The 20,828-nt window shown below is 41.3% G+C and overlaps 1 protein-coding gene across 1 annotated transcript in view; it reads left to right on the forward strand.

The window, feature by feature from the left end:
- The window catches only part of CNOT11 (CCR4-NOT transcription complex subunit 11), a 104,288-nt gene extending 84,529 nt beyond the window's left edge, over positions 1-19,759 (forward strand). Inside the window, exon 7 of the mRNA XM_029604803.1 lies at positions 18,802-19,759. Within this exon, the coding sequence (XP_029460663.1) occupies positions 18,802-18,999 (198 nt within the window). The 3' untranslated portion in view covers positions 19,000-19,759. The remainder of the gene's footprint in view (positions 1-18,801) is intronic.
- The last annotated feature ends 1,069 nt before the right edge of the window (positions 19,760-20,828 follow it).

The following is a 20,828-nucleotide window of genomic DNA, read 5'->3' on the forward strand; positions in this document are numbered from 1 at the left end:
GTCCCCAGATCTCATCATGCAGAATCAAGGCAGGCTGATGACATCCCAACCTCCAGGCCTTGTCGCTTACAGTCTGGATGTTGAGAGGTTGATTCTGCAGCTGCTTGATCTTTGAGAAGATGTGTCTTGGGTCCTGGTGGCTTCTAGAAAACCTTCCACTAGAATGTCCTACATACTGAAGTGGAGGAGGTTTTCTGTGTGGTGTGAGCAGAAGGTCTTAGATCCATTCTCCTACTCCACACAAAAACTGCTTTGATTACCTTCTACACCTATCGGAGGCTGGCTTGAAAACCAACTCCATTAGAGTTCATTTGAGTGCAATTGGCGCATACCACCTTGGTGTAGATGGTACGTCCATCTCTGTGCAGCCTATAGTTGTATGTTTCAATCGGGGCCTCCTTCAGTTGAATCCTCCCCTAAGGTCTCCCACTGTCTTGGGACCCCAACGTGAGGTTAGCTCAGCTGATGAAAGCTCTTTTTGAGCTGCTGTGCACCTGTGACCTAAAGTACCTGACCTGGATGGTCATATTTTTGATGGTAGTCACTTCAGCACATAGGGTTAGTGAGTGCCAGGCCTAAGTGACTTATCCACCTTATACTAAATTTTATCATGACAGGGTGGTCTTGCATACACACCCTAAGTTCTTGCCTAAAGTGGTGATGGATTTTCTTCTTAGTCAGTCATCCTGCCAACATTCTTTCCCAGGCCCCATTTGCACCAAGGCGAACGAGCACTGCACAGTTTGTACTGCAAGCGAGCCTTAGCCTTCTATCTGGACTGGACAGAAGCCCATAGACAGTCCACCCAAATTTTTGTTTCTTTTGATAAGAATAGGTTGGGCGTTGCCATTGCCAAACAGACCATATCCAATTGTCAAGCAGATTGCATCTCCTGTTATGCCCTGGCGGGGCTGCATCTTGGGGGTCATGTCAAGGCTTATTTTGTCAGAGCCAAGGCAGCATCGGTGGCCCACTTGCGAGCAGTTCTCACGGAGGAGATCTGCATGGCTGCGACGAGGAGTTCTCTCCATACCTTTCACATCACATTACTATCTGAATAGTGATGACTGATTGGACAGTAGGTTTGGCCAATCTTTCCTTTGGAACCTGTTTGAGGTGTAGAACCCAACTCTCCCAATCTAGGGCCCATTGTTTGAGTTCAGGCTATCTCCCCCCTCTGTTTCCAACAGCACCGGTGGTGTTGTGCCCGTTGGCACCTGGTTAGGTGTCTGTTGGCCCCCTTTTGTGTTGGGGAGCAGCCTGTAGCTAGGTATTCACCCATGTGTGAGGACTACCATCCTGCTTGTCCTCTGAGAAAGAGTTGCTTACCTGTAATGGGTGTGGACAGCAGGATGTTAGTCCTCATGAAACTCTTCTGTCACCCTGTGGAGTTGGGTTTTTCCTGTTTTCTATTTTTAATCGTAATTTTATATTACGAGACTGAAGATGGACCATGCGTGGTATGGGTATGCTGGGTATGCTCAGTGTGCCTAGTCAAAGTTCGAGAAACTTTGACATAGGTTTTCTGTATTGGGGCTCTATCTGATGATGTCACCCATGTTATGAGGACTAACATCCTGCTGTCCTTGGAGAACACCTGTTACAGGTAAGCAACTCTGCTTTCTGCCAGTCCAAAAGATGAAGAATCTCATCAGTATAATTCTCCACTTGTGCAGCTGAGCCTCAGCCAAAACTTTCATGAGATTGCTAGGCCATTTGGCAGCAACACTCCATGTTGTTCCTCTGGCACATTTACACATGAGAAAAGCCCAATGGCATTTAAGACTTTTTGGAATTAGCATACTCAGTGTCTTTCAGAATATATATAATCAAATCACTTGTCTGCTCCCTACTTTGGTAGACTTAGCAAGCGAATCTTTGTTGTGGTCAAACCTTCCAACCTCGACATCTACAAAAAATATGACCAGAGCTGGCGAGTCCATCTCAACACAATATATTCGCAGGAGACTTGATCCATTCAAGGCATGCAATGCCACTTAAATTAGCTACAGTTAAGAGCCATAGCCAAAGCTTTCCCAGTTTTTCAGAAATGGCTGACATGATCAGTAGAACAAATATATGCAAACAGCCAATTAGCCATGTACTATATAAGCAAGCAAGGAGGCATGGAATCTGCAAAATGTTGCAAAGAAGCATGCAAAATTTGGAAGTGAGTTTTCACAAGAAAGGTATAACTTTCTGTTATATATCTACCAGGAAAATCAAATGTTCTCATGGATTCATTTCTAGCCTCACGAGTGGTCTGTTCACCTCAACACAGTCCAATATCGCTTTGTGTTGGGGAACAGCAATGATAAAACCTCTTTGCAGTTTTGTCAACCACAAAGTTCCATTATACTACTTGAAAAGACTGCTCCGAATGCTCTAGCAAGGAATGTTTTCTCCATTCAGTGGAGAGTTACTGCCAAATGGCCTAGCAATCATCATCTTTATGCATTTCCACTGATATCTCTTATATCAAACTGTAGTGAAACTAAGAATATGCAGAAAATGATCCCATTTTGGCTGAGACAAATCCTAGTTTCTATGGCTTTAAAGATTGGCAATAGCATCTCCTATTTATTTTCAAATATTTCCAACTTTGCCAACTCAAGACAGTGGTGCTTTTCTTCATCCCAATCTGCAATCAGTTCTAACAACTTGGATATTGAAAGTCGAATAATGCAGAGATTACCTTTTTCATCTAAAATAAGTGAGCTACTAGCAGCACGAAAACCGTCCATTAGACAATCTTATCAATTTAGAGACCCTCCTACTCAATGGGACATCAATATAATTTTCTCTGCTTTAATGAATCCCTTCTTTCGAACTTCTAGCAACTATAGATGTAAAATTTCCTTTTAGGAAAATGTTATTCCTAATAGCAATTATTTCATCTCACGGAGTTAAGCGAACTTACAAATGTTAGTAATTCTCTTCATAACACACACATTTTCAAAAACAGGATAGCCTTAATAACTCAGCTTTAGTTTTTACTGAAAATAGTGTCAGTCTCATTTAGACCGCAGAAGAGGTTTGCTTTTTTCTTTAGAGAGAACAAATGTTTTCAGAAAGTCATCTCAAGTATTTGTTTCTTATGCAACAGTGAGACAAGTTTCTCTAGTAAAGAAACAAATCTTCTTTATGTGGCTTTCCATCTGTATTTCATATTGTCACACCCTTACAGCAGGTCATCTTGCAACCAAAATTAAAGCCCATGGAGTGAAGGTAACTTGAACATCCATAGCTCATCTGCATTCTGCTTCAATTCTAGACATCTGTAAATCGGCTTCTTTGGTCTTCAATTCAGACTTTTACCAAACACTATTTTCTCAAGGAGAAATCTTGCAGAGATAGTAGTTTTGGTTAAGCAGTTTTAAAGAACCTATTTAATAACTTCAATTCTCCCTCTGGCCTCTTTTTGCTGGGTTGCAATTACTCTGTATCCAGTTAAAAAAAAAATAAAAAAATTCAGCTATTCAATTGCAACCCATAGCTTAGGAGTTCTCTCATTTGACTGCATTTGTTCTGCTTGTCCATGGAAAAAGCAAATTTGCTTACTTGTAACAGGTGTTCTCTGTGGACAGTAGGACAAACCAGCTATACAAGCCCATCCTTCTTCTCAGAGTGGAAGTTTAACTAGAAGCTTGTGCAGTGGTAGCAGTGTTGGAATTTGTGTGCATGCTCAGACTTTTTTTTTTTTTTTAATCTTTCTGGGCTCAGAGAGCATGTTCTGTTTTGGTGCCATGCATTGATGTCACCCACTTGTCTGGCTGGTTTGTCCTGCTATCTATTGAAAACATCTGGTGCAAGCAGCTTTGGTTTATGCTGTACTTGTGATAGAATACAGTGCTTCAAAGATCATTTGCTATGAATATCAAATGGTGGTCTGCTGCAGAAGTTTACTTCCTCGATTAAAGTGAAAACCCTACAAACATGACCTGAATTTGTTAAATTGCATATCAGTTTTGCTAACATGTTCCTTCCTCTTAAGTTAAGGCTACTGGTGGCATAAATGCTTATCCTTCATGGGTTTGATCTTCTAACTGCCAGTGGTTATAGTTTTTCTGCAGAGATGAGCAGAATATAAAGTCTTCATATGTGGCTGGTGTTTCCAATGGAGCCTGGAATGGGAAGATTATACAAAAGCTCTTAGAAGCTTTTGGCATGCTCGATTGATCATGCTTATATACAGCATGACCCACATCACAGGATCCCCCTCATTTCTTGGTTTTCCTTGGAGTCCTGTAGTTTCATTTCACATCTCTCTTGAGAGATTGTTTTTTTCAAAATTGTTCAACTTTTCAATATTTATGCATGGAGCCTCGTGGATATTTTCATCTCATTCCTCTTATTTTACTGATGTTTTATCAATTGTTTAAAAGCTTTCTTAATTTTTTGTTGACTGCCATGTGCACTGGGATTTTGGTTGGGTTTTTGTAAAATTGATTCGTTTGATTTTGCCTCACTTACTTTTCTGCTGATATCCCAGAAGGTCAGTAGCTTCAATAAGTGTCCCAGTGCGAATGCATTATGTCTTATTACAGCTCCCCCATGATAGATGTGTGCTTTGCCTGGGGGAGGATCGTGGCATCTCAGGGTGCTCCACTTACAGAAAGGTGACCACCTAGAGCAGTGTTTCTCAACTACTGTACCACAGAGCTGCACCTGTCCCTGAATTTCTGCTAGTCCACAGAATGACATGATTGCAGGAGGATGAGGAGGAAGCAACACTTACTCTGCAGCTATACATGCTGCATTGTATCCTACACCACAGCTAGCAGATACTCCTAAGCCGCAGGCTCTGTCTTCCCTCTCTGCCTACCATGCAGAATGTTTTTTTTCCGGATGAGGTGGTCCTGAGGCCCGGTCTCTGGGAGGAGAGCAGCAGTAGCTTAATGTTAACGAGCAGGGGTAAGGCTAAGTTAGTATCTGATCTGCTTTCAGGTCATACCTCCTATGCAAGGTGATAGGAGCATTGCAGGGCCTGAGCATGGAACAGATGCTGACGCATTCTTGTGCTGATTTAACATTCAGCTGTAGCTGTTGTACTCCCATTGATCAAGCCTCGGATCGGCTGCAGTTGGAAAAAATTCAAAGGGTATTAATTGTAATAGGTTTGCTGACTGGCATGAGGATCGAAAGGAGGAGAGAGGAATTTTATTTTCACTGATAAAGTTGTGGCTGGCTGAGTGGGAAAAAGTGAGCAATTTTTTTTTTTTCTGTTGACTATTTGTGAGAGGGAAGGAAGGGAGTGGTCTTTCTTTTTTTAATAATTTTTTTTCTTAGAAAACAGTTTTCCTAAACTGATTGTAAGGCTGACCCATGAGATTAAACAGTGAGTGGGAGAGGAAATATATTCACCATCTCCTTTTTCATTTTCACCCCCAAGCTCATCACAGAGTTTTTAAGGAAGTTGTAATTTTTGTGTCCATTTATTCCAGCAATCTGTAAAGGAGTTTTCCATTACCTAGCAACAACAGAGATCTATACAGAACAGATATAGAAAGTTTGGCGATCCTCCATTTATAAGCTGTGAGCTCCATTATTTGCACGAACATTAGATAGTATCTCACTTGAAAATAACCGTAAACATCAGTGTGTGGAATTCCAAATTCATCTTGCAATTGAGCAAAAGCATGCCTACATACCTCCCCATCCAATAGTTGACCCAAATTACATAATTCTTTCTCAGCCCATTTAGAAAGCACACTAGGGCCCAGACCAGGATGGAAAAGAGCATTACTTCTTATGGGTAAAAAGGGGCATTTCTTTGATATTTGGTACAATAATGTGTTTAGAGCTGTTTGAGTGGCAGTGTCTTAACTGTAACTTAACTGAAAAAGGATTTCTGCCCAACTGTCTATCACATTGTGATTTTCTTTAATTTCAAAATGTTGGCCGTGATTGGTTTTTTTTCTTTCGAGCTGCATATGTGTAAATTTCTCCTCGCATAACAGCTTTAGCTGTTTACCAAGAGCAGAGATTCCTGTTGATGAGCCTGATTATGCCCCTCAAATTCTTTTTATTTCTTAATCAAGTATTCATAGAAATTATCATGATACAAGTATGTAGGGAAACGCTAGGACCTGGATTGGATATTATGGGTGAACTCCATTTCTACTCAGACTGGGGCATGATCAGATATTTCCAGGAGACCCATTTCAGAGTAGGGGACATGTGAAGCACAAGAATCTGAGATTAGAACATATTCTAATCTAGACTGTGGATCGTGTGTCCTAGATATGTTTGTAGTCCCTATAGGCCTCTCCAGACATCCATCAAATTTAAGTGGTAACATACATAAAGAATGCCCTGTCTCCAGTCTTGGGATCCAGGGACTCTTGCATGCCATCTGTTTAGACCAAGGTCATAGACGATATTAATGTCTTCCCCCCCCCCCCCCCCCCCCCCCCAAAATATTGGGATGTGGCTATAATTGGCCAAGAGGTTGACTAAATGAACAAAAACAAAAATCTGTGATTATATATATTAGGAGTGTATACATTCCCAAGAACAATATGTTTGCCAAATGTACTCTTCAGAAAACATATCTATCTACTGGATCTTGGATAGTGTGCAATTCCTGAAAGGAGAGAGACTTGCAAATAGGAATCGCTACCCCAGTCATGCACTGTCCGAAGGAGTCAAAGAAAATGTCACCCACCCACTGGCTCTTCAACTTCAGATGTTCAGTGTCTATCAAGCAGGTTTCCTGCTGAAATGCAATACCCATCTTAAATCTATGCATTGCTTGCAACAGCTTATATCTCTTAATAACGGATCCTATGCCACAAACATTCCATGTGAGAAATTTTGTGCTATTAGCCATATATGGAGAAACTACTCATAAGCAAGAAAATCAGAAGTGTACAATATCATCTGGGGTCCCTCAGGTCAGATTGGTAGTTTGTGTAGGATTTTATAAACTGAAACTGCTTAGAGATCTCAAGCTAGGAACTCCCTGGTAATTTTCAAGCTGTAGTTCAAGTACTTCTGTTACCTGCGTTGAATTATTGCAGTTCCTTTTATATGGGTTTGCCATATACATCCAGTTGTGCACATTTAATCAAGGGCTGTAATAGAAGTGATCATATTTCCCCTGTGTTGGCAGACTTCAATTGGCTTCCTGTTCAGTGGAGGGTTAAATATAAAATAGCCATGTTAACCCAAAATCTATTGACATTTGACTCATTAACTTGAGCAAATGCAGTGTTGCTTATGCATAATCCCATAAGATCTCTGACATCGTCTCAGATGTCATTACTTGATATTCTCTCAGTGAAACAAGCTAGGCTGTAACACGTGAATGTGCCTTTTCTATTTCTCACTATTCTTTCGGCATACTCTTCCTAAGGAGTTTAGAACGATTAAGTGTCCTAAACTGTTTAAGGCCCTTATAAAATGTATTTATTTAAACAAGCTTTTGCTTGATATAAATGTAAGCTTGTCCTACTGATTTTAGATGTTTTTATTAAGAATTCACCTATGAAGTTTTAGTTTTGATTTTATTCATTCTTTTATTTTTTTCTTTTAGATTTTAATCTAGTGTATGCTCCTAATTTATATGATTATGCTTTTTTATATTAAAATTCTTACCTTGATTAGTCAGTTCTCTGATTATTTGGTTGTTTTGGGAGGGGATTTTAATTTTCCAGCAGATCCAAGGGTTGATGCTAGGCCTCACGAAGTTCTGGGACTCATAAACGCGTTACTGGTATTCCATTCCTTTTGAAAGAACTTCTTTTGGATGTTTTGAAGGAGATACATCCGGGAAATTAGATTTTTCCTTTTATTCTGATTCTCATCAGTGCTACTCCTGTATTGATTATTTTTTGATATACTCTGATGTATTTACGATGGTTACTCAGGCAGCTATTAGAAATTTTACACTATCTGATCACACATCTATATCCATCAACCTTAGTTTGGGTTGCCCTTCACCTTCAGCATTTAAATAGCAACCAAATCCCCACTTACATTATAATAAGGATTATCATGTTCATAGATGGAAAAAATATTTGGACTCTAATATTTCTCCTGTCATTGCTCTGGATATTCTGTGATAAGCTAGAAAAGATATTATGAGGGGTGCTATTATTACTTATACTGCTGGTAAAAACAAACTTTGATATATTTATTTATTTATTTAAGAGCTTTTATATACCGATGTTCAAGTACTGGTACATATCATGTCGGTTTACATAAAACCAAAGTAGGAAATTACATCGAACAATCGAACATTATATCAGACAAGAGGTAACAAGTAACAGGTCAAACATCATGAGAACTTATAGATTATGCTGGGAACTTATGGTTGGAGCTGGGGACAACTTATGGTTAAAAATTAAAATTGTTATTACAGTATCAAATAAAATTAAAAAAACAGAGTCAATAAACAGAGTCAATAAACAGAGTCAAATATCAAATAAATAAAATTAACAATAAACAGTCGGAAATTACAACCGACTTATTAAACATGGGTGTAGATAGATATTGAAATTTTAAGTCTTAATCGGGAGCTGACGACTTAAATTCCTTCATGTTTCCTCTATGCAGTCCTCTGTTAAGCTTCAGATTGATGATATCAGGCATACTTTAAACCAATTGCTTCTTTTAAGAGCTTTGAGATCCCATTATGTAGATTTTGTAGTAAAATGTTTAGATATGGCAGCAAGGCTGATAAATAGGTGTCCCGCTTGATTCATGGTGCCAGACAGCAACATTTTATTTGTAATGTGCGGAATGAGCAAGGTACTATAGTTGCTGATATTGTAGGAATGTCTGCAATTTTGGAAAAATTTTATTCTGATCTCTACTCAGTTCAACCTGTGAATGAAGTTATAAGAGACAAATTTTTTAATAATCTCCATCTACCTATGTTGACTGAGTTACATCAGCGACGTCTGGATTCTACCATATAGGCCTTAGAAATTCAGTATGCTTTAAAGCAATTGAAATTGGCTAAAGCATCAGGCCTGGATGGATTGGGTTCGAAATTTTATAAGAATCTGCTGGACTCTGTTATCCCTCTCTTATTGGATATGTATAATCACTGTCGAGGGATAGCTTCTTTTCCCTTGGGTATGAATAACTCTCTTATTAATATTCTTCCTAAGAAGGGGAAGGAACTTTTAGACCCAAGTTCTTATCGACCCATCTCTTTAATCAACATTGATGTTAAAATATTGGTGGCTGTTTTGGCCAGGAGATTGAGTACAATATTGCCAACTTTAATAAAGATCAAACAAGATTTGTTAAGGATAGACATTTATTTATTTAAAGTTTTTACTTTCTCACAGGACAAGCAGGATGGTAGTCCTCACATATGGGTGACATCACAGGATGGAGCCCAATCACGGAAAACTTTTGTCAAAGTTTCCAGAACTTTGACTGGCCCCTACTGGGCATGCCCAGCATGGCACTAACCCTGCAGCCAGTAGGGGTCCCCCTTCAGTCTTCTTTTTTCCACGCAGCAGTAGCCTCGCGGTTTAGGAGCTCTGAAGAGATTCCTGACAGGAATTTTCCTCACGAAGTTAATGAAACTTAAATTGTCCCACAGGGGTCCCTCCTCTAACTTTTCTCAGGCCGCGGTACTCCGGTAAGTTTTTCACCGTTTATCGTCGATTACCGTCTAGTTTGGCCCTCGCGGCCTACTGGCCGTCGACCGTACTGCGGCTCGATTTTTTTTCTATGGCCATGGCGTCGGGGTTTCGTCGGTGCCCAGACTGTACTCGTACCATGTCTATCACAGACCCTCATGGAGACTGTGTAATGTGTTTAGGCCGTGAGCATGATGTCCTGACTTGCACCAAATGTGCTCTCATGACACCAAAAGGTCGCAAAGCCAGAATGGAGACTATGGGACTCCTCTTTCATGCTCACACCCCGACGCCGTCTATCGCATCGACGTCATTGGAAACGGCACCGTCGAAGTCGTACCAGCATCGACTACCGTCCGATGACCATCCGCCATCGACGTCTTCATGGCCATTGACTCCCATTACTCCCCCTCAAGATCGAGGGGATCGTAGGGAAAAACATCGGCATCGTAAGTCTCGGACCGTTGAGGGAGTGAAATCATCGACCTCGCCACCGTCCGAGCCACCATTGAAGAAGCCCCGTCCAGAAATGGCACTGACCATTCCTGCGATCGGGACATCGAGGCCACCCTCACCCAGTCGGGGTTTGGGAGTCGCGATTCCGCCTGTAAAGGTGGTCCCTCCGACTGTGCCTCCGCCTCCCTCTTTCGTCATGGAGCCGGGGCAGCTTGCTCCAGGTCTCCGGGAAGAACTGGACCGGCTGGTCCAGGAGGCCATCGACAAGGCGATGCAACGGCTCCAGGTTCCTCCGGCACAGAGAGTGGAACCGGTCACTGACCCGATGACAGCAGCGCTGGCACCGCTGCTATCCCGGATGGAGGCGCTCATGACTGCCCTTCCACCGATGATTCCCGGGTCTCCGATGGCTCCGGTGCACTCCCCGTTGACAGCTTCATCGGGAGGAGAAACACTGTTCCGCATTCCTCCTTCAGGAGTATTGCCTCAGCCATCGATGCCAATTCATGGGGGGCGATACGCACATCGGCGCCATCGATGCCTTCGATTCCGGTACCGATACCTTCCAGGCCGTCCACGGTGCCCCCGGCGATTCCTTCGATTTTCTCGGAGCCTCAGCCGGGGCCTTCGGGTATCCAACCCCCTTCTCATCCTACAGGTCAGTCTGCTGATCCTTATGACTCCTGGGGTGATGATACTTCCACAGACACCAATGACTTACCTTCACCTCCCTCTCCTACTGAAAGTAGAAAGTGTTCTCCTCCAGAGGACCTTTCTTTTATTAATTTTGTGAAGGAAATGTCAGAGTTGGTCCCTTTTCAGCTTCAGACAGAGCAGGATGTTAGACACCAGGTGATGGAGCTCCTCCAATTCCTGGATGCCCCTAAAGTGATCACTTCTATTCCCATTCATCAAGTTCTTCTTGACCTCCTCAAAAAGAACTGGGAAAACCCAGGATCCATTGCCCCAGTCCATAGAAAAACTGACACTACCTATTTAGTTCAGTCAGCCCTCGGCTTTCAAAAATCTCAGCTCGACCACCACTCAGTTGTGGTGGAATCAGCTCAAAAGAAAGCAAAAAGGATGAAGCCTCACTCTTCTACCCCTCCTGTTAAGGAACACAAGTTCCTAGACAATATTGGATGACGAGTGTTCCAAGGGGCCATGCTCATCTCCAGAATTGCTGCTTACCAGCTGTATATGACCCAATACAATAGGGTCATTTTCAAGCAGATACAGGACTTCTCTGAAACCCTGCCTGACCAATTCCAACAACAAATCCTTGTTAACAAGGGGTTTGAAGCAGGGAAGCATGAGATAAGAACAGCTTACGATATCTTCGACACCTCCACTAGAATGTCTGCAGCTGCTATTTTGGCAAGACGATGGGCCTGGCTCAAATCTTCTGACTTTCGCCCAGAAGTACAAGACAGGCTACCTGACCTACCATGTGTCGGAGACAATCTGTTCGGTGAACAGATCCAGCAAATAATGGCTGAATTAAAGGACCATCATGAGACCCTTAAACAGCTCTCTTAGATACCTTCCGACTTCCCCTCAAGACAGCCCTTCAGGAAGGACTGTCATTCTTCCGTCCAAGGAAGTACTATCCTCCACCAGCAAGGTCCCGAACTACGAGGCCTTCCCAAAAACCTCAGCCTCGCCAGGCCCGAAAGCAAAAGCCGCAAGCAGCTTTTTGAAAGGATTGCTCCATATCAAGCCACCTTTACGTCCTCCGGCCCCTTCTTGGGACCTTAATCTGGTTCTTGGTCGACTCATGAAACCTCCATTCGAACCTCTTCACTCCTATGATCTAAAATATCTCACATGGAAAGTGATTTTCCTTTTAGCTATTACTTCAGCTCGCAGAGTTAGTGAATTACAGGCCCTAGTTACCTATCCGCCTTACACTAAACTCCTGCAGGACCGGGCGATACTCCGCACTCACCCTAAATTTTTACCTAAGGTAGTTTCGGAGTTTCACATTAATCAATCCATCATACTACCTACCTTCTTTCCCAGGCCCCATTCCAATCCAGGGGAACAGGCTCTGCATACCCTTGACTGTAAACGGGCTCTATTGTTCTACCTAGACCGTACAGTTGCCCACAGGAAGAGCACTCAGTTATTAGTCTCTTTCCATCCCAACAAATTAGGGCAACCTGTGGATAAGCAGACTCTCTCCTCCTGGTTGGCGGACTGCATATCTTTTTGCTATCAGCAAGCAGGCATTCCTTTTCAAGACCGTGTCAAAGCACACTCTGTGAGGGCCATGGCGACCTCAGTAGCACACCTACGAATGGTGCCGCTTCCTGACATTTGCAGGGCTGCCACCTGGAGTTCTCTCCATACATTCGCAGCCCACTATTGCTTGGACAAAGCAGGAAGACAAGATTCCATCTTCGGCCAGTCTGTCCTGCGTAACTTATTTCCAACGTGACGTACCCATACCCTTCCGCCTGCCCAGTGGGGTTCAGAGTGCCCTCTACCAAATGCCACCCCAGTTGTTGTGCCTGTTGCACGCCGTTGGGTACATTTGGTGCATGTTCGGACATCCTCAGCTCGGTACTCGCCCATATGTGAGGACTACCATCCTGCTTGTCCTGTGAGAAAGCAAGTATTGCTTACCTGTAACAGGTGTTCTCACAGGACAGCAGGATGTTAGTCCTCATGAAACCCGCCCGCTGCCCCGCGGTGTTGGGTTCGTCGTCTTATTTTATTTTTCGGCACTACCTGTAGCTATCAAATAAGACTGAAGGGGGACCCCTGCTGGCTGCAGGGTTAGTGCCATACTGGGCATGCCCAGTAGGGGCCAGTCAAAGTTCTGGAAACTTTGATAGAAGTTTTCCGTGATTGGGCTCAATCCTGATGATGTCACCCATATGTGAGGACTAACATCCTGCTGTCCTGTGAGAACACCTGTTACAGGTAAGCAACATTTGCTATACCAGCATTCGTTGGAGACATCACATCGGTTTACAATGAAGCATAACGGCAGCGTAGTTGCTTTACAGTGGAACAGGGTTGATAACAATGAACAATAGCTAAGGGGGGGGGGGAGTGAACCAGGGGGAAGTGGAATTTATAGATTGCGGGATTTAGATTAACTATATGAATATCACAAACTATTTACAACGTTTATGCATATTAGCAGATCACAAACTAGTTACAACGTTTATGCATATTAGCAGGTCATGGGGTTGTTATGGGGAAAGGTGGGAAAAGGTAGAAAGGGGGGGGTTTTGAAAGGGGCGGGGAGGGGGGAGCAGGCAATAGGTGGAGGTAGGGTGGAAGGAGGGGAGGAGTGTGAAGAGTGTGGGGTCATGGGTACGCTTGTAAGAAAAGCCAAGTTTTTAGTTTGAATATTTGTGGGCTGTGTTCTTGGCGAAGGTCGGTGGGCAGAGTATTTCATAGGTTGGGACCTGAAATGGAGAGAGTTCGCTCTTTGATGGAGTTATATTGGATAAGTTTGGGTGAGGGTGTGTTTAGGGTTGCTGAGTATTAGGATCGGGTGGGTCTGTTGATGTTGCAGAAGGAGAGGGAATTATTGAGCCATTGCATATTTTGGTTATGTAAGGTTTTGTATATGATGTTGAGGGTTTTGTATTGGATGTGTTGTTGTATAGGGAGCCAGTGTAGGTCTTTGAGGATAGGGGTGATGTGCTCATTCCTGCGAGTGTTGGTAAGGATCGAGCGACTGAGTTCTGGAGCATTTGGAGTGGAGTGATGTAGATTTTGGGAAGGCCGAAGAGGAGTGAGTTGCAGTAGTCGACTTTTGTAAATATGGTTGATTGGAGCACTTTCCTGAAATCGTTGAGGTGGAGGAGGGGTTTTCGTTTTTAAGTGTTTGAGCTTAAAGTAACAGTCTTTCATGGTAATGCTAATGAATTTTTTAAGGTTGAGTTGGTCATCAATGATAACGCCAAGATTTCTTACGTGATGTGTAGTTGGGATGGAGGGAGGGAGGGAGTTGATTTGGGTGGCGGTGAAGGGATTGTGCTGGGGGGTACATGGGGTTAGTAACATTCATAAGCTTTTAGAGACCCAAAATAACGATGATATTGTGGCAAGCTTAAATGCAGAAAAATCCTTTGATAAAGTTCAGTAAAAATGTTTTGGATCTTGGGAAAATATGGGTATCTGATTCCTTCCTTTCGTGGATAAGGTTATTGTATGAAGCTCCCCAGGCTCGATTGAGAGTGAATGGTTGTATATCTTCGGTATTCCCCTTGTTTAGTTGAACAAGACAAAATTGTCCATTATCCCTGTTGTATTTATTAACAATTGAGTCTTTAGCTATAAAAATTAGAGAATCTCTTATTTGTGGTCTTAATTTGGGTGGAGTGGATTGTTGTATTTGTTTGCAGATGGCATGCTCCTCTCTTTAGGTAATCCTTAGGCTTTGTTGCTACATGTCTTGCATTTATTTACATCTTTTGGATATTTTGATGAACTGAAAATTAAGTTTTCCAAATCTGAGGTTTTGCTTCTTCAGGAGAACATGAGATTGAGCTGGCAAGGTTCATTTCCTTTAAGTTGGGGAATTGGCAAGATCAAATATTTAGGAATTGGTCCCAAGGTAATAGAGTAGGTTATATTCGCTTAATGTTAGTTCAACAGTTAGTGTAGCTGTGTTTAAAAAAGGATTGGATAAGTTCTTAGAGGAGAAGTCCATTACTTGCTATTAATTAAGTTGACTTAGAAAATAGCCACTGCTATTACTAGCAACAGTAACACGGAATAGACTTAGTTTTTGGGTACTTGCCAGGTTCTTATGGCCTGGATTGGCCACTGCTGGAAACAGGATGCTAGGCTTGATGGACCCTTGGACTGACCCAGTATGGCATGTTCTTACATTCTTAATGCTGTTGGACCTTCAATTCCAACTTTAAGCTTGGAATAATTTACCTCTTTCACTTATGGGAAGAAGTGCCTTGTTTAAGATGGTGCTATTTCTGAAGCTTTTATATAAGTTGCAAATGATTCCCAGTGGTTTGCATACTAGTGATATTGCATCTCTTAAATCAATGCTAGTGCAGTTTCTCTGGTGGGGGGTGGTGGGAAGAGAGCTCCTCTGTTAATCTTTCTGATTTCTGTTTTACGATGTGGCTTGCCAATTGTTTTTTGGGATTAATATACTTCATATAATTTCTGCACTCCTAATTTGGTTACTTCCAAAATTTAAACCACTTTCCATCATTGAGGTGCTTAATGCTGAGATACTGGCCATATTGTGGAGGTGTTGCTTGTTTCGCTCAGTGTTGATAGCATGGGGATCCACTCCTAAGAACATAAGAACATAAGAAAATGCCATACTGGGTCAGACCAAGGGTCCATCAAGCCCAGCATCCTGTTTCCAACAGTGGCCAATCCAGGCCATAAGAACCTGGCAAGTACCCAAAAACTAAGTCTATTCCATGTAACCATTGCTAATGGCAGTGGCTATATTCTCTAAGTGAACTTAATAGCAGGTAATGGACTTCTCCAAGAACTTATCCAATCCCCTCCAATCCCCCTCCTAGGGCTTCTTGTCTCTGCAGGGAAAAAATGTTTTCCCTGGAATCTTGGATGAGGTATTGTTCAGACATAGTGTATTTTCTTTTCAACAATTACAGAAGCAATCCAGGAAACTATAGACGAGTGAGCCTGACTTTGAGTTCTGGGAAAAATAGTAGAAACTATTCTAAAGATCAAAATCACAGAGCATATAGAAAGACATGGTTTAATGGAACACAGCATGGATTTACCCAAGGGAAGTCTTGCCTCACAAACCTGCTTCATTTTTTTGAAGGCGTTAATAAACGTTGATAAAGTTGAACTGGTAGATGATGTGTATTTGGATTTTCAGAAGGCGTTTGACAAAGTATCTCATGAGAGGCTTCTAAGAAAACTAAAAAGTCATGGGATAGGAGACTATATCCTTTTGTGGATTACAAATTGGATAAAAGGAAACAGAGTAGGATTAAATGGTCAGTTTTCTCAATGGAAAAGGGTGAACAGTGGAGTGCCTCATGGATTTATATTTGGACTGGTGCTTTTCAATATATTTATAAATGATCTGGAAAGGAATACAGTGAGTGAGTAATCAAATCTGCAGATGATACAAAATTATTCAGAGTAGTTAAATCACAAGTGGATTGTAATAATTTGCAGGAGGATCTTGCGAGACTGTAAGATTGGGCATCCAAATGACAGATGAAATTTAATGTGGACAAGTGCAAGGAGATGCATATAGGGGAAAAAATAATCCATGCTGTAGTTATATGATGTTAGGTTCCAACCAGGAAAGAGATCTAGGCGTCAAAGTGGATAATACATTGAAAATGTCAGCTCAGTGTGCTATGGCAGTCAAAAAAGAAAACAGAATGTTAGGAATTATTAGGAAGGGAATGGTGAATAAAGCAGAAAATGCATTAATGCCTCTGTATCGCTTCATGGTGAGACCGCACCTTGAGTACTATGTATAATTCTGGTCACCGCATCTCAAAAAAGATACAGTTGCACTGGAGAAAGTACAGAGAAGGGCATCCAAAATGATAAAGGGGATGGAACAGCTTTCCTATGAGGAAAGACTAGGTTAGGGCTGTTCAGTTTGGAGAAGAGATGGCTGAGGGGGGATATGATAGAGGTCTTTAAAATCATGAGAGGTCTAGAATGGGTTAAATGTGAATCAGTTAGTTACTCTTTTGAGTAATAGGACTAGGGGGCACTCCATGAATTTAGCATGTGGCACATTTAAAACTAATCAGAGAAAATTCGTTTTCACTCAACACACAATTAAGTTCTGGAATTTGTTGCAAGAGGATGATCATAGTACAGTTAGTGTGGCCTTCTCAATGGAGCAGACTGAAACCATTAGAAAGTCCACCCAGGTTTTTGTTTCTTTTGACTGCAATAAACCTAGAACTTTCATTACCAAGGGCATCTTTTGTAATTGGATTGAATCTGTTTCTGTTATGCCCAGGCAGCCTGAATCTTGAAGGGCTTGCCTAGGCTCTGCTATGCAGACATAAGGGAAAAAGCACAGGACTCCTTCTATGGCCAAATCCATAAGCAAAGCACATCAAACAACACTGTCTGAATTTCCAAGAATAGCTGCAATTTCTATGGGTTATCATAAGGCTAGGGGTTAACTGCACGAACCAGTAGTTACTACCCTTAAGAGAAACATGGGAATAACCTGCACAGTTACTGCCTTAAGAAGCTTGCTGGGCAGACTGGATGGAACATTTGGTCCTTTTCTGCCATCATTTCTATGTTTGCTTCTATGTTTAGGCTCATAGTTTGAGCCATGGTGGCATTGGTGGCTGCGATTGGCTTCCATGGAGGAGATTTGCAAAGCTGTGACATGGCGTTCAATCCACACATTCCTCCCCTAAGAGGAAAGGCTGAAGAGGTTAGGGCTGTTCAGCTTGGAGAAGAGACGGCTGAGGGGGGATATGATAGAGGTCTTTAAGATCATGAGAGGTCTTGAACGAGTAGATGTGACTCTGTTATTTACACTTTCGAATAATAGAAGGACTAGGGGGCATTCCATGAAGTTAGCAAGTAACACATTTAAGACTAATCGGAGAAAATTCTTTTTCACTCAACGCACAATAAAGCTCTGGAATTTGTTACCAGAGGATGTGGTTAGTGCAGTTAGTGTAGCTGGGTTCAAAACAGGTGGATAAGTTCTTGGAGGAGAAGTCCATTAATGGCTATTAATCAATTTTACTTAGGGAATAGCCACTGCTATTAATTGCATCAGTAGCATGGGATCTTCTTAGTTTGGGTAATTGCCAGGTTCTTGTGGCTTGGTTTGGCCACTGTTGGAAACAGGATGCTGGGCTTGATGGACCCTTGGTCTGACCCAGCATGGCAATTTCTTATGTTCTTATTATTTGGATAGGGACTCTGATATAACAGCTTTGGTCAGTCCTCTGGAGTCTATTTGAATTTAGAACTCAATTCCATTCCAACTAGATCTTTATCATTTTCCAGGCTGTCCCTAAAGAAGAAAAAGAAAGGGGGAAAGAAAACAGTTGGTTGCCACCAAAAACAGTCTTGCTCATTAGCAATATTTTTCTGGTTGCATTTCCCCCTTTTTTTGTTTGGGCAGTCTAGCTAAGAATTCTCTGCATGTGAGGATTTCCCATCCTGCTTGTCCTTGGAGAAAATGAAAGTTGCTTACCTGTAATTGGTTCTCAAAGGACAGAAGTATGCAGGTCCTCACAGAACCCACCCTCCTCCTCTTGGATTTCGTTCTTTACATTTTTAAATAATTATGTTAAGAACTGAGGGGTCCCCGCACAACGTGGGTCATGCTACGCATGCTCAATGGAGCATGTCAAAAACTTCTAGAATCTTTTGTATAATCTTCCTGCACTGGGATCTTTCAGATGACATTCACATGTGAGGACTTAGATCCTGTTGTCTTTGGAGAACACCTGTTACAGGTAAGCAGCTTTTACTTCCCTTATTCTCAACATTCATAGTACGGTATTAAGTGTATATTGTTAAGGCTAGGAGGAGAAACTAGCTTCCATGTTAAATACTGAATTAACCTGGAATGTAAAATATAATTCTCATGAGGTTTCATAGCTTATTTTTTCTTTTAGCAAGGCACCAGTTTATTAAACATATGTTTGCATGCTTGGTACTTAGGAGTTCCAGTGCTATGTGATGAAAGCAATTGATCTGTGCTGTTGTCTTTCAAATACTTTTCAATACTTATGAAAGACTGCTTTTTTTTTTCCCCCAGAATCGCTTGGTGCGCCTTGTTTGTGTCTTTCTCCAATCTTTGATCCGAAATAAAATTATTAATGTCCAGGACTTGTTTATAGAGGTGCAAGCATTTTGTATTGAGTTCAGCCGGATACGAGAAGCGGCCGGTCTTTTTCGATTGCTGAAGACATTGGATACTGGGGAGAACCCGGCGGAGATGAAGCCTACAAAGTAAAAGGGACTTTTCAGAACTTTCTGCAAGAACAGATCAGTCTCCTGGATTGTGGTTTTTTTTTTGTATATTTTTTGTACGTTTTAATTTTAAAACATTTGCAGCAGTGGATTGCTTAGTCTAATCCAGTTTAAAGAACATTTTATGCACTTGTTAAAGCAGTAGATGTTGCTTTTGGAATAACAGGTGAATTTAAAAGTCAGAGTGGTGATGAAGCTCATTTATGTTGCTGATAAACAGAAAACTTTATTTTTATGGCTTACTGTCTGTCTTGAATTTTCATCCCATTTGTGCCATTTCACTAGCCAGGCAAATTTAGTAGAATGGTTTGCAGTCATACCATTTCTTAATCAAGGACTCAAAAGCAAATGTTCTTTTCTTAGGACAAGTTTGATAGCAGTGATAGGACAAATATTACTGTGAGCCTGAACTTAAACATGTTTTCCCCATTTTGTGTGTCATAAAATATGTTGATTGTCCTAAACAAAAGTCACAGTATTTCTAGTCCAAAGTTGCCTCAACAAATGTTGGACATAATTGTCTGAGTTGTCCTTCAGCCTTCGTGAACAGAGTTGACTTAAGTTATAATAGTAAAAGGTCCATACCAGAAGAAATGAATAATATGTGAAACTAAAAAACAAAGTTAACTGAAATGTATTTGAGTTACTTTTTTGATACTGTTTCTTAAAAATTGATTTCAACAGTTGTCTCTGTGCTAATTCTATATAAATATATAATGCTGCTGTATTCAGGTTAAGAAAGACTACTGCATTCAAGGCTCATATATCTGTTGTTTTAAAATTTATAGACACTCCACCCCCTCTTCTGCAAGCTTATCTAGTGGTTTATATCAGAGGTTCCCAAACCTATCTTGGGGGAGCCCCAGCCAGTCGGGTTTTCAGGATATCCACAATAAGTATGCATGAGGTAAAATAGGCATGGCATGCAGATTTATCTCATGCATATTCATTATGGGTATCCTGAAAGCCTGACTGGCTGGGGGGTCCTCCAGTACAGGTTTGGAAGCTACTAGTTTACTTAATGAACATAGATATAATCACATAAAATAAACCAAGGACATGATATAAACAATTTACAAAACCAACAATAAAGTCATCAATGTAAAATCATCAAACCTAACCCAAGATCATTGCCATCTAAGGAACTTGCCTCTCAATTTATAATTTATGAATAGCTTCATATGAAACAGGTCTTATAGCCTATTAGTTTCTATAGGTATTTAGATGGATTGTGTGATCTTTTGTGCATCTTCAGAACTTCCTTCTGCTGTAGAACATCTGAACAGTTTTTCATTGTCTTAGAAGAATCTTGTTCACAGCTCTTTGTATTCATGAGCTTCTTTTCATGTTTTTTTAATTCCAAGTTTAATTTGTTTTTGTATAGCTTATCTAGGCAATTCTACATGATCATTATCTTTTTTGGCAGCGTATTGGGGACCCCCTCAATTGCTTATGCCAGACTATGTGAATTGCATCAGTTTTCTTTATAGTTTAATTTTTTAATATGTTTATATTTTTTTCAATATTTTTGTTTCCTTTCATGATAGATATGTTATAGCATGCTTGTTAGTTTGAGTGCTTGTGCTATGGACAGATTTCTTATGGATATAATATCCGAATACTATAGCTGTGAAAGACATAACACCTACTGTGAGTAAGGTCAGCTCTTTCTATCTTGGGAAGGCTTTTTGTTCACAGAAGTCAGGCATAAGACCACATGGTCTGAAGAAAGATTGACTTGTAGTTAAGCCCTCGTGACCTGCTTTAAGATTTTGATATGAGATAAGGTTCCAGAGCAAGAAGGACTGATCT

This window comes from Rhinatrema bivittatum, chromosome 5 (assembly GCF_901001135.1).
Source record: "Rhinatrema bivittatum chromosome 5, aRhiBiv1.1, whole genome shotgun sequence".
NCBI classification, from domain to species: Eukaryota; Metazoa; Chordata; class Amphibia; order Gymnophiona; family Rhinatrematidae; genus Rhinatrema; species Rhinatrema bivittatum.